Here is a 23636-nt window from a genome sequence, read left to right on the forward strand (position 1 = left end):
ACTAAAAAAAAATATTCTGTGTAATCAATTATAAAACTAGGTAAATTTGAAATCTCGCCCTACAGAGAAAAAAATGAAAACAAAAATCAATCAATGAAAAAACATAATATACAACAATATACTTTTTAAATCAAATTAATAAGATAATTTTGTCTAAAGTCAAATAAATACAAACAAATATAAAATCAGAAATAATAATAATAATCATATTATTAAATACTTTTGCCATAATAATAGGCTGAGTTTCTAACATGAAGCTGTAAATATATGGCTTCAAGTTAAGGTGGAATTGTTACAATATATCCAAAGAGAGAAACGCAAAGCCAGTCAGCAATATATGCTGGATAATGAATAATGATGTATACAAGACCAGAGCACAAGCACTGTACTGTAGTTCACATCAATTAAATATATTACAAATTATCAAATAATTTGTATATATATTTATTTCTTATTTGTGTAACCTTGCTTCCAAAACAACAAATAAATTATTTTGGATTGTATTTTACGTTAACAAAACTTAAATGTGTGAAAATGAAAAGTAAAAACAATAAAATAATCAAAAATGTGAGAATGTAATTGAAATAAAAATGTGAATCAAAATCTATAATTCTACTAACCATCGGGTACGGTACCCTGGTAAGTGCAGTTGTTGAAGGTTGAATCAACTGTAGTTGTACATGCGGACCATAGCAACAGACCATAGCAACGAATCAACCAGACAAGCAGGTGAATTGTGGGAAAAGATTGGGAAAAAGAACCAAAAAAAAAACTAAAATCACAATACAGCCAAACTAAAGCATGCGGAATTCATAATACAATAGAAAGAATACACTGAATGAATGAATATATAATTGGTTATTTTTTCTTAAGGTTTTTTGTCTAAAATTTAGGTTGATTTTAGATACAATTTAACATAGGCATTGCTTTATCGCAATGTTATTTGACAATTTTGAAAGTGAAATTTCAAAATGTTATAATTGCTTGAGCCTCACAGGACATATAATATGTAGAAGGATGACCTCTTACACCTCATACATCATTTATTCTTCACTTTGAATTAGATTACATTTAATCTACAAATATCATTTTCCAATATAGTGTATTCATTCTATGCAAAAATGTTGATATAGAATAACATAAGCAAGTGTATTACTAAACAAAAGAATAGTATAATTCATTTAATTATCTATTATTTAATATATTTTTCTATAGTTTTTTGTTTTAGTTTTATATCCATAATGCAAGGAACTTGCAGTAAAATATTATAGGAATCAACTTTTCAAATTTTATATAAAGGTCAATATATTTAAATTATATTGCAAAGAGATTAATAGTGACAAAATAATTCAAAATACATGCAGTTTAAGTATAAACAAAATTAATGTTAATAAAATATTTAAAAAGTGCAAAAATAAACCATTGGCTACAAGCTTGTTAGGGTTCTTTTTCATTTTTTAGTAAATAGCCAATTTCAAAATATAATATATAACAACTAACAAACTAGCCATGGCCTTGGTAATATTGGAAAACTCACCTGTGATGGGATCTATAGACAAATCAAAGGTTGAATAGCCAGAACAAAAAGGTTGAATAGTCAAAGCATGATATCCCATAAGCAGCAGAAAATAAAATTAAAAAACGAAACCAAATTTAAAAAAAATATATTTGTAAAAAAGCATTTTCTATTATATCATCTATTTTCATTAAATATTGTTATACATTTTTGTGCTTATTAATATAATAAATTAATAAAACTGTAATGATTCAACAAAATGTGAGTATTAGAAATTAAAAAAGTGATTAAAATGTGAACGTGATTTAATAGATATAATGTAAATACAATCTGACAAGCAGAACTACGGCTTGGCAACCAAGGAAAGGGACAAGAGGCAAACCCAATGATGAGATAGAGAGATGACATAAGGAAATATAAAAAAACAACTGTTTGGTAATTGCAAAAGAGAGAAGTGTAATGGAGAGAGAGCTTTGGAGGAGTGATGTGTCCCGCAGTGGACTGCCAAATCCCGCAGAAGAAAACAAAAAACCATACCTGTACAATCTAGTTCTACTCCACTGTAATCTCTATAAATGTAATAAACAATTACAAATGAATCAGCATCAAATATAAATGAAATTGTCAATAAAAACAATAAATAATCCTTTTATTTTTTGTTCAATTGCGACGGTTAGTTATTTTAGGTTAAATTCCAACCACATTGTAGTTGTAAATTATTGTGACTGAATTGAGCAGAATGGCCTAGATGCTCACAATGGATGTGCTGTTCATTTTTGTTCTAGAAATCTGATTTTTAGAGATGTCACAGAATTTCTCTGTTGTGTGTGTAAAAACAAAACACACAGTACTTTCCTATATACAATGCAATTGTTTTCGATATTATGACAATACTTGAGCAAAAAAGTTATTACAAAGCTGTTTCTGTTTTGAATACATATGTTCCTTATCAAAAGCATAGCTAAAATAGATTTCAAGGCTACAAAGATTGTAAGCTTGTTGACAAATACAAGTAAAATGGTTTTACTTACTCGTTTGTTGAGACAATGCATTTATTACTACTCTCAATCCATTCACAATATGGATCTTGCTTACAAGAGCTAAAAAATAACAAGAGGTCAGGTCAATTACCATTAAATGTATTAGCGCTAAATATCTGAAATATAGCCATCTGTGCTGGCATTTAGCTGTGGTTTATATTACATCGCATACTTAATCAGTGCTATTGGCTAATAGTCAGTCTATAGTTACAACCATGACCTAGTAGCGATTCAGTCTTCATTTTTTTCTTGCGAGCTTTATGTTTAGAGGGCGTATATCTAAATTTGATGACGTATGGGCTAACAATTCGATCAATAAAAACTAAATGTAATTTTGTAGGTTCCATAGTAGCGTAAGTATACTATGTGTATGTTGGCCTAGCATAATGTCATTTCCATGTGTTGTAAAATTGTGGTGCATTGTCATTTGTTCCAGATAGCTCCAAGTTTTTACTCTGTATAACATATTTTTAGGTCAAGTTCAATGGGGTTAACCATTATATATGAGGCCCTAAAATTAATCCATGATTTATTGATAATTCTTCATGCAGATTAAATAAACATAATAAATTTTAGAAATGGTGGAAATGTTAGTAATACATATATATTTTGGAATGTTTTTGCTTTGGTTATTAAGTGTTCTGAATCATGCTCATCAAAAATTGGAATACATAGTGATGTAGGGTTGCAAAAGCAATCTACCAATACCCATGACACTAACCTAATACTAAAGCATATGTAAAATACAACTGTTACCATATTTTTACCATATGTTAACTATTTTTTGCTGCAGATTTAAATTTTAAAATGTCAAACAAACCCACTCACTAAATATTAACAAATCAGAGATTCACAAGAATAACAGTACACAATGGTTATGGTTATCAAATGCTAAAAATTGAAACAAGCAGTACAATATTATGTCACTCACCAATTTTTTAAATATTGGCAATGTTGAAGGGACAATTCAACCACAACATCCTTTGATGTCACAAATAAAACTTCCTCACCGTCACTGTTTTTGTATAACCTCATGTTTGTGATGGCATGCCTATTTTCCATCACATGCATGTTGTATAACAGAACTGGTGACACTTTACTGGAACCCGGATGATTCTCTCGCAATACTAATTTCATAATGTGACCATCATCTAGCAGAGAAGAAATGTTATTGTATGATTATCTTATCACATAGGGGCGTGTGGCCAGTGTACGCAAGGGAGTGTGGAAGTGTACACAAGGGAGTGAACAGTGTACGTAAGGGTGTGTGGCCCAGTGAAAACCCTTGCCACATTACTTGTTTTTGTGTTTGATAACTACTGCAAAGTAACTTTGAATCAGGGAACTAATTGGTCAGATGTTTACGCAAGCTCAGTGATCTAGTGGTATAAACACTAGTGATCTGGAGGTCGTACGAGTGGAAGTAAAATATATGTCAAGTAGGGCAAAACTTCTAATTTAGAAAAAATTGATTATCCTACCGGTTCCAGCAAAGACAATAGTATAAGGACCCTTCTTAGTCGTGACAAGCTTCTGCAATCGGTAGTTACTTCGTGTTAGTGTGAACAAAGGATCGTCCTGTCCGTAATTCATTACTGGATTATACAACAGTGGGTGTGTTTTGATAAAGTTGAGCTCTTGATTAGTGAGTTGTGTTGAATCTGATGCACACTGCAATACACAAATAGAAGCATCATTTCAAAATTAGTGCTAAGTTCAAATTTATTCACCATAGAAAAATATTTTTAAGATAATATGTAGTTTGGCCAGACGTACAAACATGCAAGGTGTGTGCGACATTTCTTATGCGTACCAAATTCAAATATCCCTCTAAACTACTAATTATTACAGACCTAAAAATTAACTGGAAACTTACATTGCCTGGACGGTTGGGTGGAACAGAATCTATTGGGACTTGTTGCCATGGTGCTGTGGTTTGCTTGAACAAACCAGTTTTAAAGTTTTCTTGAATTTCATCAAGAGAAAACCTACAGACAGCAGATCCTGGTATTTCATGTCTGTTGAAAAAAATGGTAATTAATGTAACGTAATAAAAATGAAATGTAATATAAATGTAATTTAATGTAATAAATGTTTAACATAATGTAATAAAAATGTAATTTAATGTAACATAATGTAATAAAACTGCAATCTAATATAAATGTAACATAATGTAATAAAAATGCAATGTAATAAATATGTAATAATGTAATAAAATCTACAGTAATATATCGTAATAACAATGCAATGATATAATAAAAATGTAATGTAATAAAAATAAAATGAATTATGTAAAATGGAGATGTTTCAATTCTTTTACTCAGACATAATTCATTTTATTTATTTCGATACCAAGCACAGACAAAAAACACATGCATGGTACCATAGATAGCCCTCTAAATCCCCCAAAAGGGGACTTATATCCTGAGGGGTCCCGAAGCATCCTAATACTACTGCATAATATTTGCAAATTTTGGTTTTTCCATGTGGTGCAACAGTGAACATATGGAAAACATAGGCACAAAGGAAGCTATAGATTTACTTCCTTGGGTTATTAGTCAGTTATTTCTTTCGATATAAAAGTCCTCTTTGTAAGCACTTTACAAACTCTCTGAACTTTAAGGTATCTTGTTTAATAATAAAACATTATTAATATGGTCTGTATTTCAACAACTACTTCAGCTTATGGGCACTGAGGGATAACTTTCAGTTTTACGTCATCTATTTATTAATTCATTGATATAATGTAAAATACTCACTCTCCTGTTGTAAAGATGCCATAATAAAATACTTTATTCTCTTCAACAACCCGCACAATATCCTCTGAAATAAAACAAATTATACTATTAATTGAAATTAGTTATTAAAAAAACCATTCATTTTGGTATTGATTGATCTTATCACAAACAACTACACTCCTAATTCGTACATATTTAATGCTTGGCACATTGTAAAGTTCTTGTTGGCATCCAGTCATATTTTTGCTTTTTTACATATAGGTTCGTGGAATATTTCAGACGGATTTCCATCATGTCTCCAATTATTTTTAAAAACTTGTTATGAGTTATATAATATAATACAGGTATTGTACAAACGCCAAGTACTTAAATATCCGGTACATGACCTTACCTTAGCTACACCAAGAACAAAATTAATCCTACAAAATCTATAATTTCCTTTCAGATAAAATCTATCATTCATAAATATTACAGGGGTAAAACGATAATGTTTAACAATACAATCTGTTAATATCAAGTTTATTGTGAAAACCAATTTTAACTTCATCAATCTGATTCATACAAACCATCCTGGTTTCCAGAGACCCCATTTCATTTTGTAAATACTGAATTATGAATAAACATATTCATATTTTCTTATAATTTATTTTTAAACTTACGCAGGTAGTTGAAGTAGAATGGAAAATCTCCATGAAACGAACAGTCTAGTCTAGCTTTCAGAAAAGTGGTCCATGTTACGTCATGTCCGTTATCGTTTGTACAAACACGGGCAACTCGAGAATAGTACATCTGCAATGATAAAAATAGATATCATTTGTAAAATGTTATTAACCATGCTAAATAGAGAATACTAATAGTAAGTGTCTCTGCAATATGATGACCATATACGGTTATGGTTTGATTATCAAACAGTTCATTTCAACAGATTATCCCTCTTGAAGTAGTGTACACTACTTCAACCTATTCAATACAGAATAAACGGCTATAATAGCCTACTTCAGGAGCAGCTCATCTAAAACTTGTCCCAATCTCCTATTTCATTTAATGGATAAAAACGAATAAAATTCACATAATGGATGAACAATAATGTGCAGAAGAGAGAGCGAAACCAAGATTCTGACAGACACACGACTTAAATAATTGGATGACTTTTGCAATTTCTGTTCCGCTTCTTTTTAAGCTGGTAAACAGGACACAAGTGTTATGAAACCGCATTTATGATATTGAGAAAAAAAAGTGGGAAAATGCAAGTCAACATAGAGAAAGTACATACACAATGGACGTCTTACTAGATAGGCTACATAATCCTATATGTAGTTAATCTATAAAGTAGCATAAAGATGTTCCCCACCCCCAAGAAATGGACTGTTCCATTTACAAAAACAACAAATATAATGCTAACTGGGAATTAAATTTAGTTGATCTTATTACGTGGATTAAATTATAGAAATTAATGCAATATCAAGCAAGATGGTTCAATACTGTATGTAACTAAAAAAACACAAATACTATCGCTAATAATTCAATATTGAGTTTAGACAGTGATACCAATAACTGCATTAGATATGATCACTAGAGATAATTATAGCCTTGAAAATTTACCAAAAAGACCAAATGCTAACTTCTACGCATTATTGCCGACTTCCTATGACTCAAATGTAACATATTTTATGCAAAATCTGTAAATTCTACAAATTTTAACAAAACTCAATAACAATTGTTGTCCATGGCCAATCATTCATCAAATCTTCCAAGTCTGTCGTGGTCAAATCTATTTCAAATTTATGTAAAACTTCACAAATATAACAATATACAATTGGATCTGTTCAAATCCATATGTAGGCGATTGAAAGCAGGTAGCTTACCTCCATGCCGCCTCCACCTTCATAAATTCTACCCATTTCAAAATCATACAACAATACTACTGTATAAACTTTTTTATCATTTTTATTTTCAACAATGCAACTTTGACCATGGTATTGATTATTATCATAAAATAATATAATTACAGTACCATAATAATTTATACAAATACTGGAAAATAATTTATCTGCGATAGTTTTATTTGTTATAAATGCTAGAATGATTAAAAACCTTTCTAAAAGGGAAGACATTGATCATATGTTGTTGGCATTTAGAACAATATTTTATTCATTTGTTCTCAGCCAAACTGCCAGAGATGGATTAACAAAACTGTCTCGTAAAGGTCAATGAGAAATCTGTAGCAAATGCATACGTCGGTATACATATGAATGGACTACAAAAGCATATTACTTATGTGATTCTACGAAGATGAGACCTACCTTTCCTGTATATTGTGTTTCTATCGATATTTCTCGGAAAAAGAAAAATACTTCGTTTCCTTCTTGATATGATTTGATAAATTCTGGGACTGTAAATAAAATTATACAACTTAGAAAAAAATAATATCCTAGTGCAGTTACTGAATTTTGTTTACTGTAGAAATTTATAAGGCAGTTACTACAATAAACAAGTGTTTAAAATTCTTGATGATGATCAAATAAAGATTGAAACGTCAAACAATGTCTTTCCTCTCGTTAGCAATGATTACCCAAAACAAGCTTGCTAAAAATAAGTTTAAAGCTCTTAAGCTATGTCTACACTTTTAAACTAGTATGATGTGCCCAAATGTGGTAGTGATATGGTTAAACATCATGTCCATATATGGGCACATCACATTTTTTTCTCAAATAAAGTTTGATAGTGTGGACAGAGCTGTAGAGTCAACAATGTACAGTACAGTAGTAGCATGAACTGTACGACGTTATAAATGTACTAGAGTACAGAATACTATTATATCAAATTACGTATTATATCAAATTACGATGATAACATTTATCATGAACCAAAGATCATTTAATTAAAATTAATTAAGATGCATGATAAAGTTGATTAATCCTTCCCTTCATTAGTTGATTCAGAAATACATGATGACGAGATAAAGACTTTGGTTTCTTTTTAAATAATTCCCCGATCATTCATCGCTGTCGCGGACAGTAAACAAGTTATTATTAGATCCAATAATGTATACATATAGTACATTCTGTCGATTAATCAATTAATTAGGACACATTACAAACAATACATTATTATGGGATGGCCATTATTTGTAGTTTCATTTCTTTCCTTTTTGTGTTGTAATAGAAAAAAACTTATTTTTACATAAACTGTAATCAATATACTGTACAGTAATTGCATTTATAAAAATATTAGAAGATCTATTTTTTTTACTCCAATAATTACAAATCTTTTATCAACTACAAGAATTAAAGTTTGTCAGAAGCTATATCTTTATTTAATTTATGTTTTTTGCTTGAATCTTGAAGATTTCATTGATCCGTCAGTATTTATTAAGTTTCATTTTATCACAGTTTGTCAATCATGTATTTTTTTCTATTATTGTACGAAGTTCTTTGTCTCCTATCGGTGAGAATAGGCCAATGTTGGGTTATCCAGGTAAGATTAGCACGAAATAGATTTAAAGACACTTTTTGGAGAGGCCTTGATGCTACAAATGCTAATCATTGTGAGTAGCATTTGTTTTATTTATTCATACTAAAAATACTGAAAAATCTATAGGCTACTGAAGATTAAGAAAAGGTATTATTTGCTTTGTAATTTCATACTTACAATTTAACCATACAGAATCTGATTGTTTAGTAACAAGTTCTGGGTACAACTCTGCATTGCCCAAAGATCTAGTCAAGACTGACTCTCTTTCATTGAAGTCGGCAACTGTACCGGCATACAAGCTTCCATCTGAAATAATTTATAAATAAGGTATTATTATATGTATACACAAATTATAGTACAGGTAAATGCATCAGTGCCGTTTCAACGAGAAAGTCGTGCGGTGGTCACAAGAAAAGGGAACAATCTCTCTGCAGGCTATAGGGTTGTTAAATGCCTCTATGAAAAAGTGGTCAGGTTGAAACATTCAACTATATTGGTGGCTACAGCCCTGTGCATAATATTTATTAAATTTTTTAAAGATTGTAAAAATTGTACTGTATTTGAATTCGAATTTGAATCGTGCGTGTCCAGGAATAAACATGAGATGATCTTGGTCTATAAATAAAGTTGAATCGTATTATAATTGGGTATCAGAAATACTGTATATATAACAGGTATATATCCTGAAAACACTAGGTTATATTATGTTTGAATGATTATTATAATATAGTGCAAAAGATATAAAAGTACAAAATTATCATATAAAGTCATTAATAGTATTATTAGGCTTCTGAAGATGTTGGACTATTCAAGGTGTATTACCATAGATACAAATGAATTGAAACACTGTTGGCAAGGTAATGCCAAAATATCACACAATTTACATACAGCATTCATCTATATTATTATGATGAGAGACAATATGTCATTTTATTGTAAATAGTCTAATTTGCAAGATTATGCAATGAATATAAATCGAGATATGTAGTGGAATTTGTCACTTTAATAAATATTCCATTTCACTGATGCATCCTTCAAAATACCTTTGTCCATCATGAACAAAACATTAACATTTAAATGCAATGTGCATAAATTATACGACTACCATTTTCCATTTTAAATTTTTAAGTATTTTATTGTTAAATTTTAATATCAACTTGGGCGTCATTTGAACATATTTCAACAGAATTTGCGCAATATAAATGCATAAATTATAATTATTTCTAACTAATCATTATTTTGGCAAATGGTCACAAGCGGGCAAGCTGTTTGTCTGGTTTTCGATTTAAAAATAAGCCTTTTAAGATTTAGCTGGAACCAAGAATATTGATCTACAGTATGTAGAATATATATATAATTATGTCACATTATTACTAGGAACCGTGCAAAAATGGAGAAGATAATCATTATTACATGCGCAAGAACATGTTAGTTAATACGGCCATATAATATTTCCATCTGAAATGAATCTCTTAAACAAGCCCCTTTCTGTAATGGATGTGATAGCTGAAATGCATGTAATACCTATTGATTTTAAGCGAGTGTAGAAAGAAATAAATTAGATTTAGCAGCTAAGTTATAGTGGTTTTTAGACAAAGACTCATAAATTTAGTCGATGACAATTATTTAAGTAAAAACAGAATGTACTGCATTGGTGTTAAAAATGGTCCAATGAGAATTTTCATGCACCAAATAATTTATTATCATAAAAATGAAAAATTACACCAATTTCATGACTGTATTACTACATATTATGGTATATTTAAATATTATAATTATTATTAAGTATTTTATTTTATCTTTAGTCCATCTTGCTAATTAATAGGATACTCATCATATCTTCATTTAATAAATATTATTTGAGTTTGATATATATATATTGTAATTGATCTTTACTTAACATTTTGGATTCCTCACTATCTTTACACTGAGTATTTATAATAATAGAGTTTTCTATCTACTGTACAGGTATTTATATTCATGCTTACAACTATGGATTCCTCATATCTTTACACCTTTACTGTAAGATATTTCTATCACTTCTTTCATTATGTCAATGATGTGTACATGAAAGTATCAATCAATGACTCATATAGAGTGTGTAGAGCTGTCCCTATAGTCTTGACATTTGATAACAAGAAATCAATATAATTGTGGACACTCTCATTCACAAAATCTCAACACAAACATTTACGAGGATTTTCCAACATTTTCATTAAGTGCTTGATAAATTAACCTAATAAACAGTCGATGAATTACTAGTGAGAAAAATGTGGAATTAATTTCACTTCAATGTTAAAATACTGCACCTGTATTTTAATTGCATCAATAACAGCTAGACAAATTAAAATTTCTCATAAATATTCACAATCGATAATGTAGTGTTCCTAGGCTGGTAGCGTTCCCTAGTAACCAACAACAAATGGGAAACTGTTCGCACTGCGAACCAGACTATCCGGGGTTGATTTCATGGTGAATGAATTCCACATCACTCACTCGGTTATTTAGCAGACACGTTCATTTTTACATGTACACCATTGACATTTGACAGCAGTTCAACATTTGTGAATTCTATATAACCCTGGGTAAGACACTGTACTCCCCCAGGTCCTGGTTACTGTACCCCAGGTATGATCTTGAGTAGTGTATGACCTATGTGTCAATTACAGGCCTTCTGTATAATTGTTTTGTTTCATCAATCTTGTATACTCCTAGCAAATCATGCAGTAGTACAAAATGATATGACTGATAAAGATATTATACAACATATAGTTAACATAACTAGAAACATATATATATATATTAATCAATATAAACTTACCTGCAAACAAAGCAGTATTTTTCTGATCTTTATTAAAAGGACACTTTAACAATCCGTCTGAAACATTAGATTCTTTTCTTTCCCATTGACTTTCTATATTTGACATATCAACCTATAAAAGTAAATAAAACTATTTTCACCTGTTTCGTGCAAATAAATCGTTTAGTACAATCGTTTTGTAAAATTCAATGCTACTGCAGTATAAATGTAAAAGGTGAGACTTATTACTGAATTAGACAAATGGGTCTATTGGTTTCTATTTTGATTGTTACCCAGACAAACGCCTCAATAAGGTAATAATGTCAAGTACAGTACTACTGTAGTATGTTTGAATTTTGACAGCGAAGATGTATTACCAGTAGTGGAAAGGTCGCCTTAGTAGCTAGTCTATCTTACAGATGGCTTAATAATTATGTACCATTTAGCCTTTGTTTCCACAGTAGTACATAGAAATGCATTGATGTGCTACAGTAAGTATGTGTATAAAATAATAGTGTGGAGTATATAGACCATAATGATGTGTTTATAATAAATTCCATTGCTGGTTTTAACAAACGCCTACAGAACTGTACACCCTCAAACTTTGGGGGAAGGGGGAGGGGAAACAGCCATTGTGTGGTTTTTATCACTGCTCATAAAACGCTTAATTTATTTAAAACAGTAAGTAATTTCCACACATCTTTATGTAATTAAAAAAATTAAAAACACTGTTTTAAAATTTGTAATTCATTAAATAAACACTAGGTCTATTGATATGCAACAAGTGACTGGCTTAATACTTGGCCCTGCCATATTCCATAATAAGGAGGTATAATAGGTCAAACATATGGTACGAGTTATATTTATGCTAGTCTATAAATGCTCAAGAATAGGTTCAATAAAACAAAAACAGGTGTACTGTTGATGGAGGGTTTATAAAACCAACATCAAGGAAATTGGAAGGTACACCTAATATGAATCAAGATTAAGAAAATTTAAACACCCTTGAAAAAAATATAAAGCAATTATGTGCAAATGTTTATGCAATTTAAACAACATAAATAATGATTTGGATCAAGGACAATCAATTAATTCATTACTGTAAAGTACTGTTTGTTGTTGCTGAGATATGCAAATAATTGTCATGACATCACAACAACGCATATATCACTGAGTAGTACTGTATGCTTCTAACAAAGGCTTTGTATTATCAGTGGGTGTGTTCCTCCTGCATACAGTAATCAGCATTATAGATTAAGGGGGGGGGGGGCTAAATATTTCATAAACGATAAAAACTATCCGTCGGGTTACAGAAAAAATAGTCAAAAGACATGGCTGTTTGGATAAAACCTGTTTAGCCCCGACATAACTCCGCGTCTGATAATCACACATGTAGGCCAAACCCTTAGTAAGTTAGTATAAAATAAATTTAATTAATAAACAGCACTGTACAAACCGCTGTTTGTGCTCCCCCCCCCCCCCCCCCCAAAAAAAATAAAAATCAGTGGGAGGATTTTGCTTTAAACGTCATCATTACGCAAAACGTGACGTTCTCGGACGGATGTTTGATTTAACTAATCGAATGTTATTGTCTAGCATACACGTAGGCCTAAATAAGTAAATTGTTTATTTCTCTGGTTAAAAGCTTAAATTCTAAAATAACTAGATTTCATGGAATACTGTAACACTTATATTATGAATTATAGATGATTGACGTTCAAACATTACAATATGTTTTACACTTTATTTTTAGACTGCCACATGGGTTGAAATTTGTTCAGTTTCCGTTACCAAGAAAACGTATGATGGGTAATTTATTCACATCCTGTATCTCAATACAGTAGAAACAGACTCCATAATACTATTAATATTTAATAGTACTATACTACAGCATCACATGATAAGCTGCTGGCCCAAATGAATGTTAACTGTACCCTTGATAAAATAACCCTGACCTACAGTATACCTATACAAGTACACCTGAACTACCTGGTAACTAAATACAATTAAATCTTGATAGATTATCAATAGTAGGTCTGTTTGCTTCTTAATGTCCATGAATAGGTTTAAGATGTAGTGACTGGTCATGATCACTGTGGCCTGTATGTCAATGACCAGTTTTGGCCAAAGGATATTTCAGATATGAATCGGAAAATTGTATTGAATTCTCTAAAGTAGTAAATAAGAACCATTATGAAACTCGTTTAGTGTTTGTGTTCACGTATGATAAAATATGGTGGCCTTCTATTTTAAATTGAATTATATTTTTTTTCCTAATTTAGATCTTTTTGTATTTTTCACAAATATTGGACAAGTTCAAGAAGCCAGAAGCAATTAAATTTAATTGAACACAGAGCCTATGAATATTCATTAGGATATACCGAATATGAAATAGCAGGCTCATGAACATCATGATTAACAATGTTGGATGTTCACACAATAAAACTGTTATCATGATCAACTCTGAATTTAATGACGATTGAGGTTTTTAAACAGAAAATGGACAATAGAAATGTTTGTGAATACAATTTAGATTTTCATTTTTGACACGCAATTGTGGTTTTAACTGACACTTCTCCTTTCAGAATATGAAATTTAGTTACTGCATGTTTTATTCAAATGCTTTATTACAAAAACCAATTATGATTTCATTCTGCAAAAGAGAAATAAACAATTTTGGTGTTTTTAACAGTCTTACAATAACCAGTATTTTGTAAGTTAGTCATGTTTCTAAGAAATTGGAAGACATTTATTTACACAATTTATTTACTAAAGCCTGTTTCATTCTTGTAAAACAGTATGCAATTGTGGACATTTATTTTCACTTTAAACCAGTTACCAGAAGTTGGTCACGATTCTGAAGAATTTATTCACACTTTATACTTAAACTAATTATTTTCCCACATCATAAACAGGTTCATAGATACAGTACAATATAGCAAAATAAATCATAAATAACATATTTTCACGCCGAGAATATGAACCCGTCTTGCGGAATACGAAACAAATTTGTAGTGAATATGTTTGTTTTTCAAAGGTATTGGTCAATTTTATTTGTATACTGTACCATAATACACATCTACTAAGTTTAATCAAAATGGAAAAAATAAAATTAAGAATATTACAAGTTACAATTAATAATTCACAACAGTTAAATCTTTGTAGTATTTTAATTTCCAGTTAATTAATAGAATGACTAACACATCTTACGAAACAGGATGTGGGATCAAATAAGGACACAGTGAACCCTAAAACAGACAATCCATCACCAAAATGTGACCAAGCAGCACAGTAAACTAATCTGATTGCTGGCATGGTGCCTGTTGACGTAGTCGCTCCTTGTGGTATCAATTGTAGAACGTGATTGGTGCAAAGTTGCACCCATTACATGGATATCCAGGAAGTCAGCTGACATTCCCAATGGGAGCCTATTTATTTCATTGAAACCACAAGGTGTGCTCATCGGTGTCCTGTTGCTAAAACCTAACACCAGGTCATTTGGTTACCATGGAAATGATGACATAAAATCATCAGAGAGTAGTTTTTTGAAATGGAACCTTATACAACACAATAATAATACACTACAGATGGGTTTTTATGGAGCTTTTTGTTATCATACTTGGAAAGCTCTGACGATAAAAGTTTTTCTTTTGAGAATTGAATAACCGTTTTTCCAGTAAAATAATTATTTTATGAATATGTCTAAATTATGACACTGTATGAACTTCAGATTTAGCCAACTGTATGTTGAACTACAATTATGAAATAGTTGTTTATTTAGGTTATTACAGGTCATATTTACTCTCAAAATGAACTACTAACAGGACCCAACATTCACCCTAGCAAACTAACAATTTGCTACAGTAGTACTTACACTGCAGATTTTTTGAATGATAATACAGTAGTACTGTATAAAGTACAACTGAAAATTAATCAATGTCATATTATTATTGAAAAACAAAGGCAAATAAATCATAACTGATGGCTAGTCAAATTCAAGGTAAAATCCCTCTACTATATTCCTTCTACATAATTCATTGATTTTCGCATTAATAATATCGTGCTGTAGTTTAGCGATAGCATACTGAATACCGAATAAATAAACATATATATTTTTAAACAAATTGTATCCAGTGTTTTTGAATATTTTAGAAATTATCAGGAAAACTGTATTTCTTACTGCAAGATTCCAGAAATATTATGACAAATTTTTTTTTTAAAGTTACTAATTACAGTACACTTACATTTTGAACAGTGCATTAGGTTGTTCAGATATAATTTATCAAGGAAAGGAGAAGGTACTGTAAAGGGTTAAATGTCCCCAAGGATTTAGAAATTTATGTGGTATTGTATCAATATTATAATGGATAAAAAACAATTAAATTATACTCTATATTTGTATTTATTTTTTTGGTGTTTTTTTTTGGGCAAGAAATATCATAAAATGATGATACATTGATACCAATAAATCAAAATATAATAAAAAAAAACAATTCATCCTTACCTGAAGATTAAGACAAGTTGGTTTTTGTGCATAGGTTCCACAAATAAGTAACCTTCCGTTAACTTTATCTGGTGCTATCACTTTAATATAATTCTGGCAATCATCCTCACTTTTCCCTTTTATAAGACACATTGTTTTTGACCGAGAATCTGGTACCCATTCTAATTTTTTAGATGATGCTATATCTAGTTCATGATTTAAATTGAAAATGTACAGAGAGTTATTTGCCCCAATCAACATGGCTGGCCAATCAGGCAGTATTTGTATTTGAGTAATGTGTGTAAGATTAGTGTTTCTAACAGTACTGCTGGTTAAATCTGAAAGACAAAAGATATTAAGAATAAATAATTGATGATCTTTTCCAATCAATATGAACTTGAATACAATGTCTTTAAACCCACTAAAGCTGACCATATCAGTATCACTTCTTTAACAAATAATTAAAAAGAACAAATGCTTGATAGTGCAAAACATTATATGGGGAAATGCGTGTGAATTATTTAAAAAAAAATGATAATTAAAAAAAACAATACTGTACTAACTTAAAAATACTAATATCAAAAGTCCACAATTTAAAAATACTAATGTCAAAAGTCCACCATATGTTATCGTCAAAAGCACTAAAAATAATATATAAGTATGTGTAAAATGTAATCATAAAGTTAAACAGGAAGGGTCAATATTTTGTATTCATTGTTCGTTAATCTATGCTTTAATTGTTTTGTATCTCTTGCCTCTCATTAGAATTCTCTACCTGGAAAGAAGAACTTATTAAACACATGTTTGTAACAATGTATTATGTAAAGTGATTAAAATACTTTTGCTGCTGTACAAAGTGACAAGTACTCAACTGCCCTGTAGTGCACTTACAACATGTTGTTGATTTGATTAGAGTAGGTAACAAATTATAGAAAAACTCTTAAATTCTTGTATTAGAAACAATATATATCGAAAGTGAACTAAAATAAAACAAATTTATACAAAACAAATTTTAATTACCGTACAAATTAAAGGTTTGAAAGTAAAACAAAAACAATGAAATTAGTTTCAACTACAGTAATTGCATTTTAAATCCACTTTCTACTACTGTAGAGTATAGTAGTTAGAAATAAATAATGAAAATTAATACTGTATAATTTTATGGAATTTAGTCTGTACTCATTGGAAGAAATGAACATATAGATTGATACTTCATTATTAAATGTCCAAAATCATGAAAATAGTGGCCTAGCTGAAACAGTGGCTTAGCTGATCTTAAAGCCTACTTGCCTGACCCCCACCTCCTCCACAAAAACCCCAAATAGTGGCCTAACTGAAACAGTGGCTTACAGTAGCTGATCTTAAAGCCTACTTGCCTGATCCCAACCTCCTCCACAAAAACCCCAAATAATGGCCTAAATCAAACAGTGGCTTAGCTGATCTTAATACCGGGATGGTGTCCGGCGGGGGATAGTTTTACCTTAGTTAAGCATAGTTAAGCTTAGTTACATTTTTTTTTCACATTATTGATTGTCTCCATCCCCGAAACCTCGACTAAGAAATACCAGAATGGTGTCCGGCGGGGGATAGTTTATTACCATTAGTTAAGGTCTAATGTAAAGCACCTAGAGGGGTCAGTGATCCATTAGGCGCGATATAAATACTGTTTATTATTATTATTACTTGCCTGACCCCCACCTCCTCCACAAAACCCCAAACAATCCACCACACACACTCTTAAGTTTAGACAATTCCACTGGCTATAATACCATATAGGAATTGCAGTAGTACTAATTACTTCATGCCATCACGATCAAATAAAAAAGAGGTACATGTATTTCCTTAAAAGGGCCCCTATAGGTTATTTACACACTAGTATAGCAGGATTAATGATTGTTAGTTCAATTCTCTGTTTGCTGATTTAGCCACCAGTTGATATAATTTGGTACCATTGTTTACCCCTTAACGGGTTTTATAACAATGGCCCTAATTTGAATAAGAATGAACGCTTCCAATTGTTGTAAATATTTGTAAAACTAGTGTAACACACGATCGCACCGGTACCAGTGCATGACAGCGAAAAAAACCAATGAATGGAGAAAAAAATTATGAAAATTTATAGGGTTGGAATACAACCTACAGTACACTTGCGATTATATTATTGCTATACATAAACCCAAGCCATTAATATTGTATATTGATAGATATGACTTAATAATCCTATATTAATATGATGCAAACTTTCATTTCCTGAGCTTAAGGCCTGCTTATAATTCTATATTAATATGCTATATACAGTACTAAGACGATAACCAACGATGATCAATTGAAAATAAAGAGATTTCATTCTAAGAACTACAGTATAACCATTTTACTGTCATTCTATGAAAATTATATATTATACAGTACAATCAAATGATATCATGATGAATAAGAACAATAAATGTATACTTTTTATATCTACAGTATTTGTATCATTGTCCGTTATCGTGTAAACTGGTCTTTATTCTGCAATTATCTTTTTAAATTCCATTACAGGATAGTATACTGTGTACTCAAATTAAACACTACATTTTTAAATTATCAATTTTTACTATGTTTATTGTTACTATCCAACTTCTTTCTATTAAATAAAAAGACTTTTAGTTAAATGTTCCAATTGTAAATTATTGTATATTTGACGTTTCTTTTTTCTATACATTTATAATTATTTATTTTATAACGTCATAATAAATAGAATTAGAAATTTGATTGTTTTGTGGTTTTTTTGATGACAAGCTTCTTTGAACCAATATCTAATGCGTCATATCATACATTATTGACACTGTATATGGTCTTATAGGTTTAAAAAATACTATTTAGCAGGCATTGATATGCAAATTACAAACTCAGAAACTAAGTCAATAAACCTTTTTTTCCAATTTGAATATAAAGGGAACAATAATGAAGGCCAGAGTTAAACAAGTTTGTCATTTAAGGAAAGTTAACGTTCAAAATAATGATTGGGAATATCCATCAACTGTCAACTAATAAAAAATATATATTATTGTATAAGGTTTGATGAACTCAAAAGAATAAACAAAATTGTAAAAAACATCTGACAGATAAAATGTTAAAGTATCCTTATTATATTACTGTAGTAAGCCAACATTAAAGCTACAGTACGTTTACACCATCTTTCCTCTAGTTATCAGTTAAATGGCGGTCAGTCAGAGTTACATTGAGGTTTTTTCTGTGTTCAAACACAAACATTAACACTGGTTAAACATCCAATATCCCCCGAGAAGAAGCGCACGTTTAATGCTAAAGTACATTTTAAAAACAATCAAAATTAAAGTTTTCAGGTACTTTTAAATCAAAGTTATATTCCTGGTTAACTGGTTAATAGAGCATGGGATTTAACTTTATAGATAGAATTTGGATCAGCTTAAGCAAACAACTCAAGTACATGTAAACACAGCTAATACTATATGTGACCATAGAGATATTATGTTCAGTATAATATCTCTATGATGTGACAAACTAAAGATTTACGAACTAGGACGGGAAGTCACAAAAGAAAAACAAAAACCTGGAAAAAACATGACAGACAAAATATTATTGTATTAAAGTATTAAATTGTATTAAATTTAAAACCTCCAAGATACTGTACTTACTTTTAAAATATTTTTTACCAAATCCTGATGCTGACGGCGTTTGGTCTTTCATTGTCATGGAAGATACAACATTCAAACAATTTGACATAATTATCCAAAGTGTTGATAATATTAATAACCGCATGGAAAAAATACTTGATATCCTTTCTATCGTATCCATGTTGAAACAATGATTCAAAAAGTTTAACCTAAAAAAAAAGAATAAAAGAAGAAAGAAACAGGATTTAATAAGTTATCAAAGTATTATTATTTATATCAAATATAAATTTATATGTGGTAAACACTTTATCTGAAGGATTTGGTAGAAAGCAAAGTTCAAAAGTTACAAAGAAATAAGTCATCTAGTTTCTGTGAAAAAAAGTTTTTAATATTCTTCTGTTAGCACTGGCAGTAAGTACAGTAGCTATAAAAAAGTATGTGTTAAACAAATCTCTGCTAACTACTGTAGTATTCTGTCAGTATGTCCATCATAGCTATAAGTAAGATGTTTGATAACAACGCCAAACAAAGCTACAGATAACACATTGACAAGCTCCTGCTGACTTCAGGTCAGATGGTACCAATCTTCAAGAGGAGACATGATGTCATTAACTAGCCTAAGGTACCAATGAAATTGAAGCAAGAAATCATCTCATTACCTATAATCAAATAAGGTTGTAACACTGATATCATGTAAATCACGATACTGATGACAATTGTGACGGAAAATGTATCATTATTTATAACCACAATAGACAACTCATCTATTACTAATCCAACAAATGAACTGGCCTTGTTTTTAAATTTACTGTCAACTATTCAACTGATGAACACTCATTCACACATTAAATACACGTTAAATTTAGAATACATTACATGATTTTGTTTATTCTTCATTCATTTTTTTTACTAATTTACCAATCTAGTATTCAACATTCAACTATACAGTAGGCAAGTAGGCAGATACAAAAAAGAGGTTCCTGCCAGCAAAGACAACACCTAACTACAAATTACAATGAAAAAAGATAAGACAATTTTATGGTTTTGGGCTCACAGTATTTAATAATTCTGGTTCCACCATTTGGTTCAGAAAAACTCAATAGACTACAGTACTAATACTAGAATACTAAACTGACTGTAGAAGTAGAAAATCTTAGTAAATACAGAAATTATCAGCCAAATGTATTCATAATAATATTGCAATATCATTTTAAATTTTAACAATTCAACCTATTGTTTGGTTCAAGATTTGCTACGATTATATATATTATTCTTAAATACAAAAAAAGTATTGTTCAGTCACACTATATTTGGAATAACAACAACATTTTAAAGTGTTCTCTGGAGTGAATTAATTTCATATACAGCTTAGCAAGCACCACAGACTGGTAATCAATCGTAGAACAATATACACCCTATTGATGTTTACAAAGCATTACAAATATGGTTTTGTTTTGCGTTAAATTAAGTCTGCCTGTTTCATTAGTCGTACAGTACAAAGCAAAGGCGACTAGTGTACCCTCAGGGAGTCCGGCCTCAAACCCTCACATGTGTTGGCAGCTATTGGGCTCAAACTCAGCAGGAGTTAAGAAAGCGTTGGCATAGCACCACCAATCGTAGGACTTCGTTTAGCATCTAAAGATTATACCATATTAATTCACCAACCTAGATAACGTAATTTGAGGCGCTACACACAGTGCCAGGTTTTCAAAATAAAGATTGGCCAAAAAGCTTGATTCGTGATCCTAAATCAAACAAAATATGCTTTTCTGTTTATTACCATTAATAAAAAACAAATTTGTTTATTTAATTTACTAATAAATATTCGCTTAGAAAAAGGCTTTTTTTTCTCTTTATTCCTTTTCATATTTCATTTGTACACTTACTGTAAAGTACGACACAAAGTAAACATGAATTTTAGCAGGTAAACTACAGTACCTTTACAAAAAGGGGGTTGGGGTGGTGGAGCAGGTAAACAGAGAATTTGTGTTCATCGGAGCATAATAATATGTTATTTCTTCGTACCTAGTGATTGGCAAATAACCATCCTACTAAGAGTTGTTTATTTATAAAAACACAATATTAAGACATTGTATAATTTCAATTCAAATTTGTATTGTGGTACAGTACGTATTTAAGAATGTTTTTTGGGAATCTTGATGTTTTAAGACGACGCCAAATACTGTAATTATATGGGGAGATTAACACATGAGCAGTCTAAAAAATAGCTGTCATCGACCATCTTGGAGCGAAAAGACACCCAACATCCTGGTGCATATACACCGTATTTATTAATAAGTTTTATCAAATATTGAAAATTACATAACACTGTAGCTTAAAAATCATTTTAAAAAGTAAAAACGGTACTAGGGTATAATTTGAGATTGATGAGATTTGATATTATTTACATACAATTACAACTGATACTGTACTATTGCTGAATGTACAATACTATGGTAACAACAACAAAATATTTCTTAAATCCTGTAAATTCAAACACTTCCTTAATGCATCAAGTAGACAGAACATAATAACAAAATATAGTATTAGTATATATATATAATACATAAATAAAATAATAGTTGACAATCAAAAATATGGTATTGATTATGATAATATATCCAAATACTTGATTTACTCTGATTAGTCATTTTCCTCAATAAATATAGGCATTAAAACTATAATGAGGTTATTGAATAGGTCATTGAATAGAATTTACCCTATTGTAGGTCCTCAATCACTTCCTTCTCACTGTACAGTACCTCCTGGAAATTATAATTCAGTTTTCCCTTTTAATACCATTACATCAGGTACAGTGCTGTTATTATCATACAGTGAGTAGGCCTATATACTGTAATAGTGTTCCATCATGAAAAACAGATATTATCAGTCACGAAATTAAACATAATAACAGCAGTAAAGATAATTTGCCATACAACTAGGATAATAGGTTAGTAGTATGTTTAACCCTTTCAGACGAGAGAAAAAACATACAGAAAATCGACAAGCGTGGGCCATCAACATGACTAATTTGGGCAAAAACATTCATTCACACTGAATCACTCACATCATGCACCACTACTCACTGTCGGCACAGAACAAACGGGCTAACTCAATAAAAACAAAACAATAAACCTTATGAACTACAATTCATTTAATTTATCCATCTAGTTTACTCACCTAAAGATATGTATTTTATATGCCCCGTAAATTATACCATTTCCTCAGTAACAATATCCAAGAAAACACATCGCGACTGAGCCTACCTTTATACGGAACAACGGTCAGGTGTATTTAAGCTCAACTCCTTTTCTTTCTGTGCTGTCACACTTATGATGTTATGCAAATATAAACATATAATGCAAACGATAGCCAATCAAATTTAAAGGAATGCTCCATTAAATAATAGGTAAACTGGGGACGGAATGAAATTATTAATAATGTTTGATTACAAATGGCCAATAAAATAGTAACTACAACGATATATATGACGATTTATTTTCAAATTTACTAAATATGAACTGTAACTATGTGATGTCAAGCAGTGAACATATTTAAATAAGCAATAAATGCTAATATGTTTGTAATGACTTCACCCTACTTTGAAGCTTGTCTATTTTGTTTATTGTTAGTGGTTTTTTTGTTGACATAAGTATAAGACCATAAATTATCAATGGGTTTCAATGGATAAATCTCATGAGATACCCTAGCATTGTAGTTCTATACCAAGATTAAAATCAGACTTACAACCCTTGAACAATATAAGCCTACAACAATCTTTTCTATAGATTCAAGAGAAAATAACTTGGTGGGGGAGGGGATCTTCACTTCTCTGATGGTTTAAAAAAATATTCAGTGCCATGTGAACTTCTCTATCCAGTAGTGCCTCTAACCAAATGTGGGAGGCAAGTTGGATAATTCTGAAGATATTAACTGGACATGGAAATTTA

General features: G+C 30.5%; 1 protein-coding gene across 8 annotated transcripts in view; it reads right to left on the minus strand.

Moving 5' to 3' along the window:
- LOC140061957 (semaphorin-1A-like) overlaps positions 1-22993 on the minus strand; it is a 36247-nt gene extending 13254 nt beyond the window's left edge. For 5 of the 8 annotated variants that reach the window (XM_072107991.1, XM_072107990.1, XM_072107988.1 and 2 more), the window contains exons 1-15: positions 22867-22993; positions 19708-19895; positions 16073-16389; positions 11590-11701; positions 8946-9074; positions 7598-7686; positions 5954-6083; positions 5316-5379; positions 4433-4574; positions 4038-4227; positions 3488-3707; positions 2548-2616; positions 2054-2085; positions 1538-1549; positions 621-668 (exon numbers count right to left, since the gene is read on the minus strand). In XM_072107991.1, coding sequence (XP_071964092.1) covers positions 621-668; positions 1538-1549; positions 2054-2085; positions 2548-2616; positions 3488-3707; positions 4038-4227; positions 4433-4574; positions 5316-5379; positions 5954-6083; positions 7598-7686; positions 8946-9074; positions 11590-11701; positions 16073-16389; positions 19708-19867 — 1714 coding nt within the window. In that variant the 5' untranslated portion in view covers positions 19868-19895; positions 22867-22993. The remainder of the gene's footprint in view (positions 1-620; positions 669-1537; positions 1550-2053; positions 2086-2547; positions 2617-3487; positions 3708-4037; positions 4228-4432; positions 4575-5315; positions 5380-5953; positions 6084-7597; positions 7687-8945; positions 9075-11589; positions 11702-16072; positions 16390-19707; positions 19896-22866) is intronic. The other 3 variants (XM_072107993.1, XM_072107989.1, XM_072107994.1) reach the window with 2 other exon arrangements.
- Positions 22994-23636: the final 643 nt, after the last annotated feature.

This window comes from Antedon mediterranea, chromosome 11 (assembly GCF_964355755.1).
Source record: "Antedon mediterranea chromosome 11, ecAntMedi1.1, whole genome shotgun sequence".
Lineage (NCBI taxonomy): Eukaryota > Metazoa > Echinodermata > Crinoidea > Comatulida > Antedonidae > Antedon > Antedon mediterranea.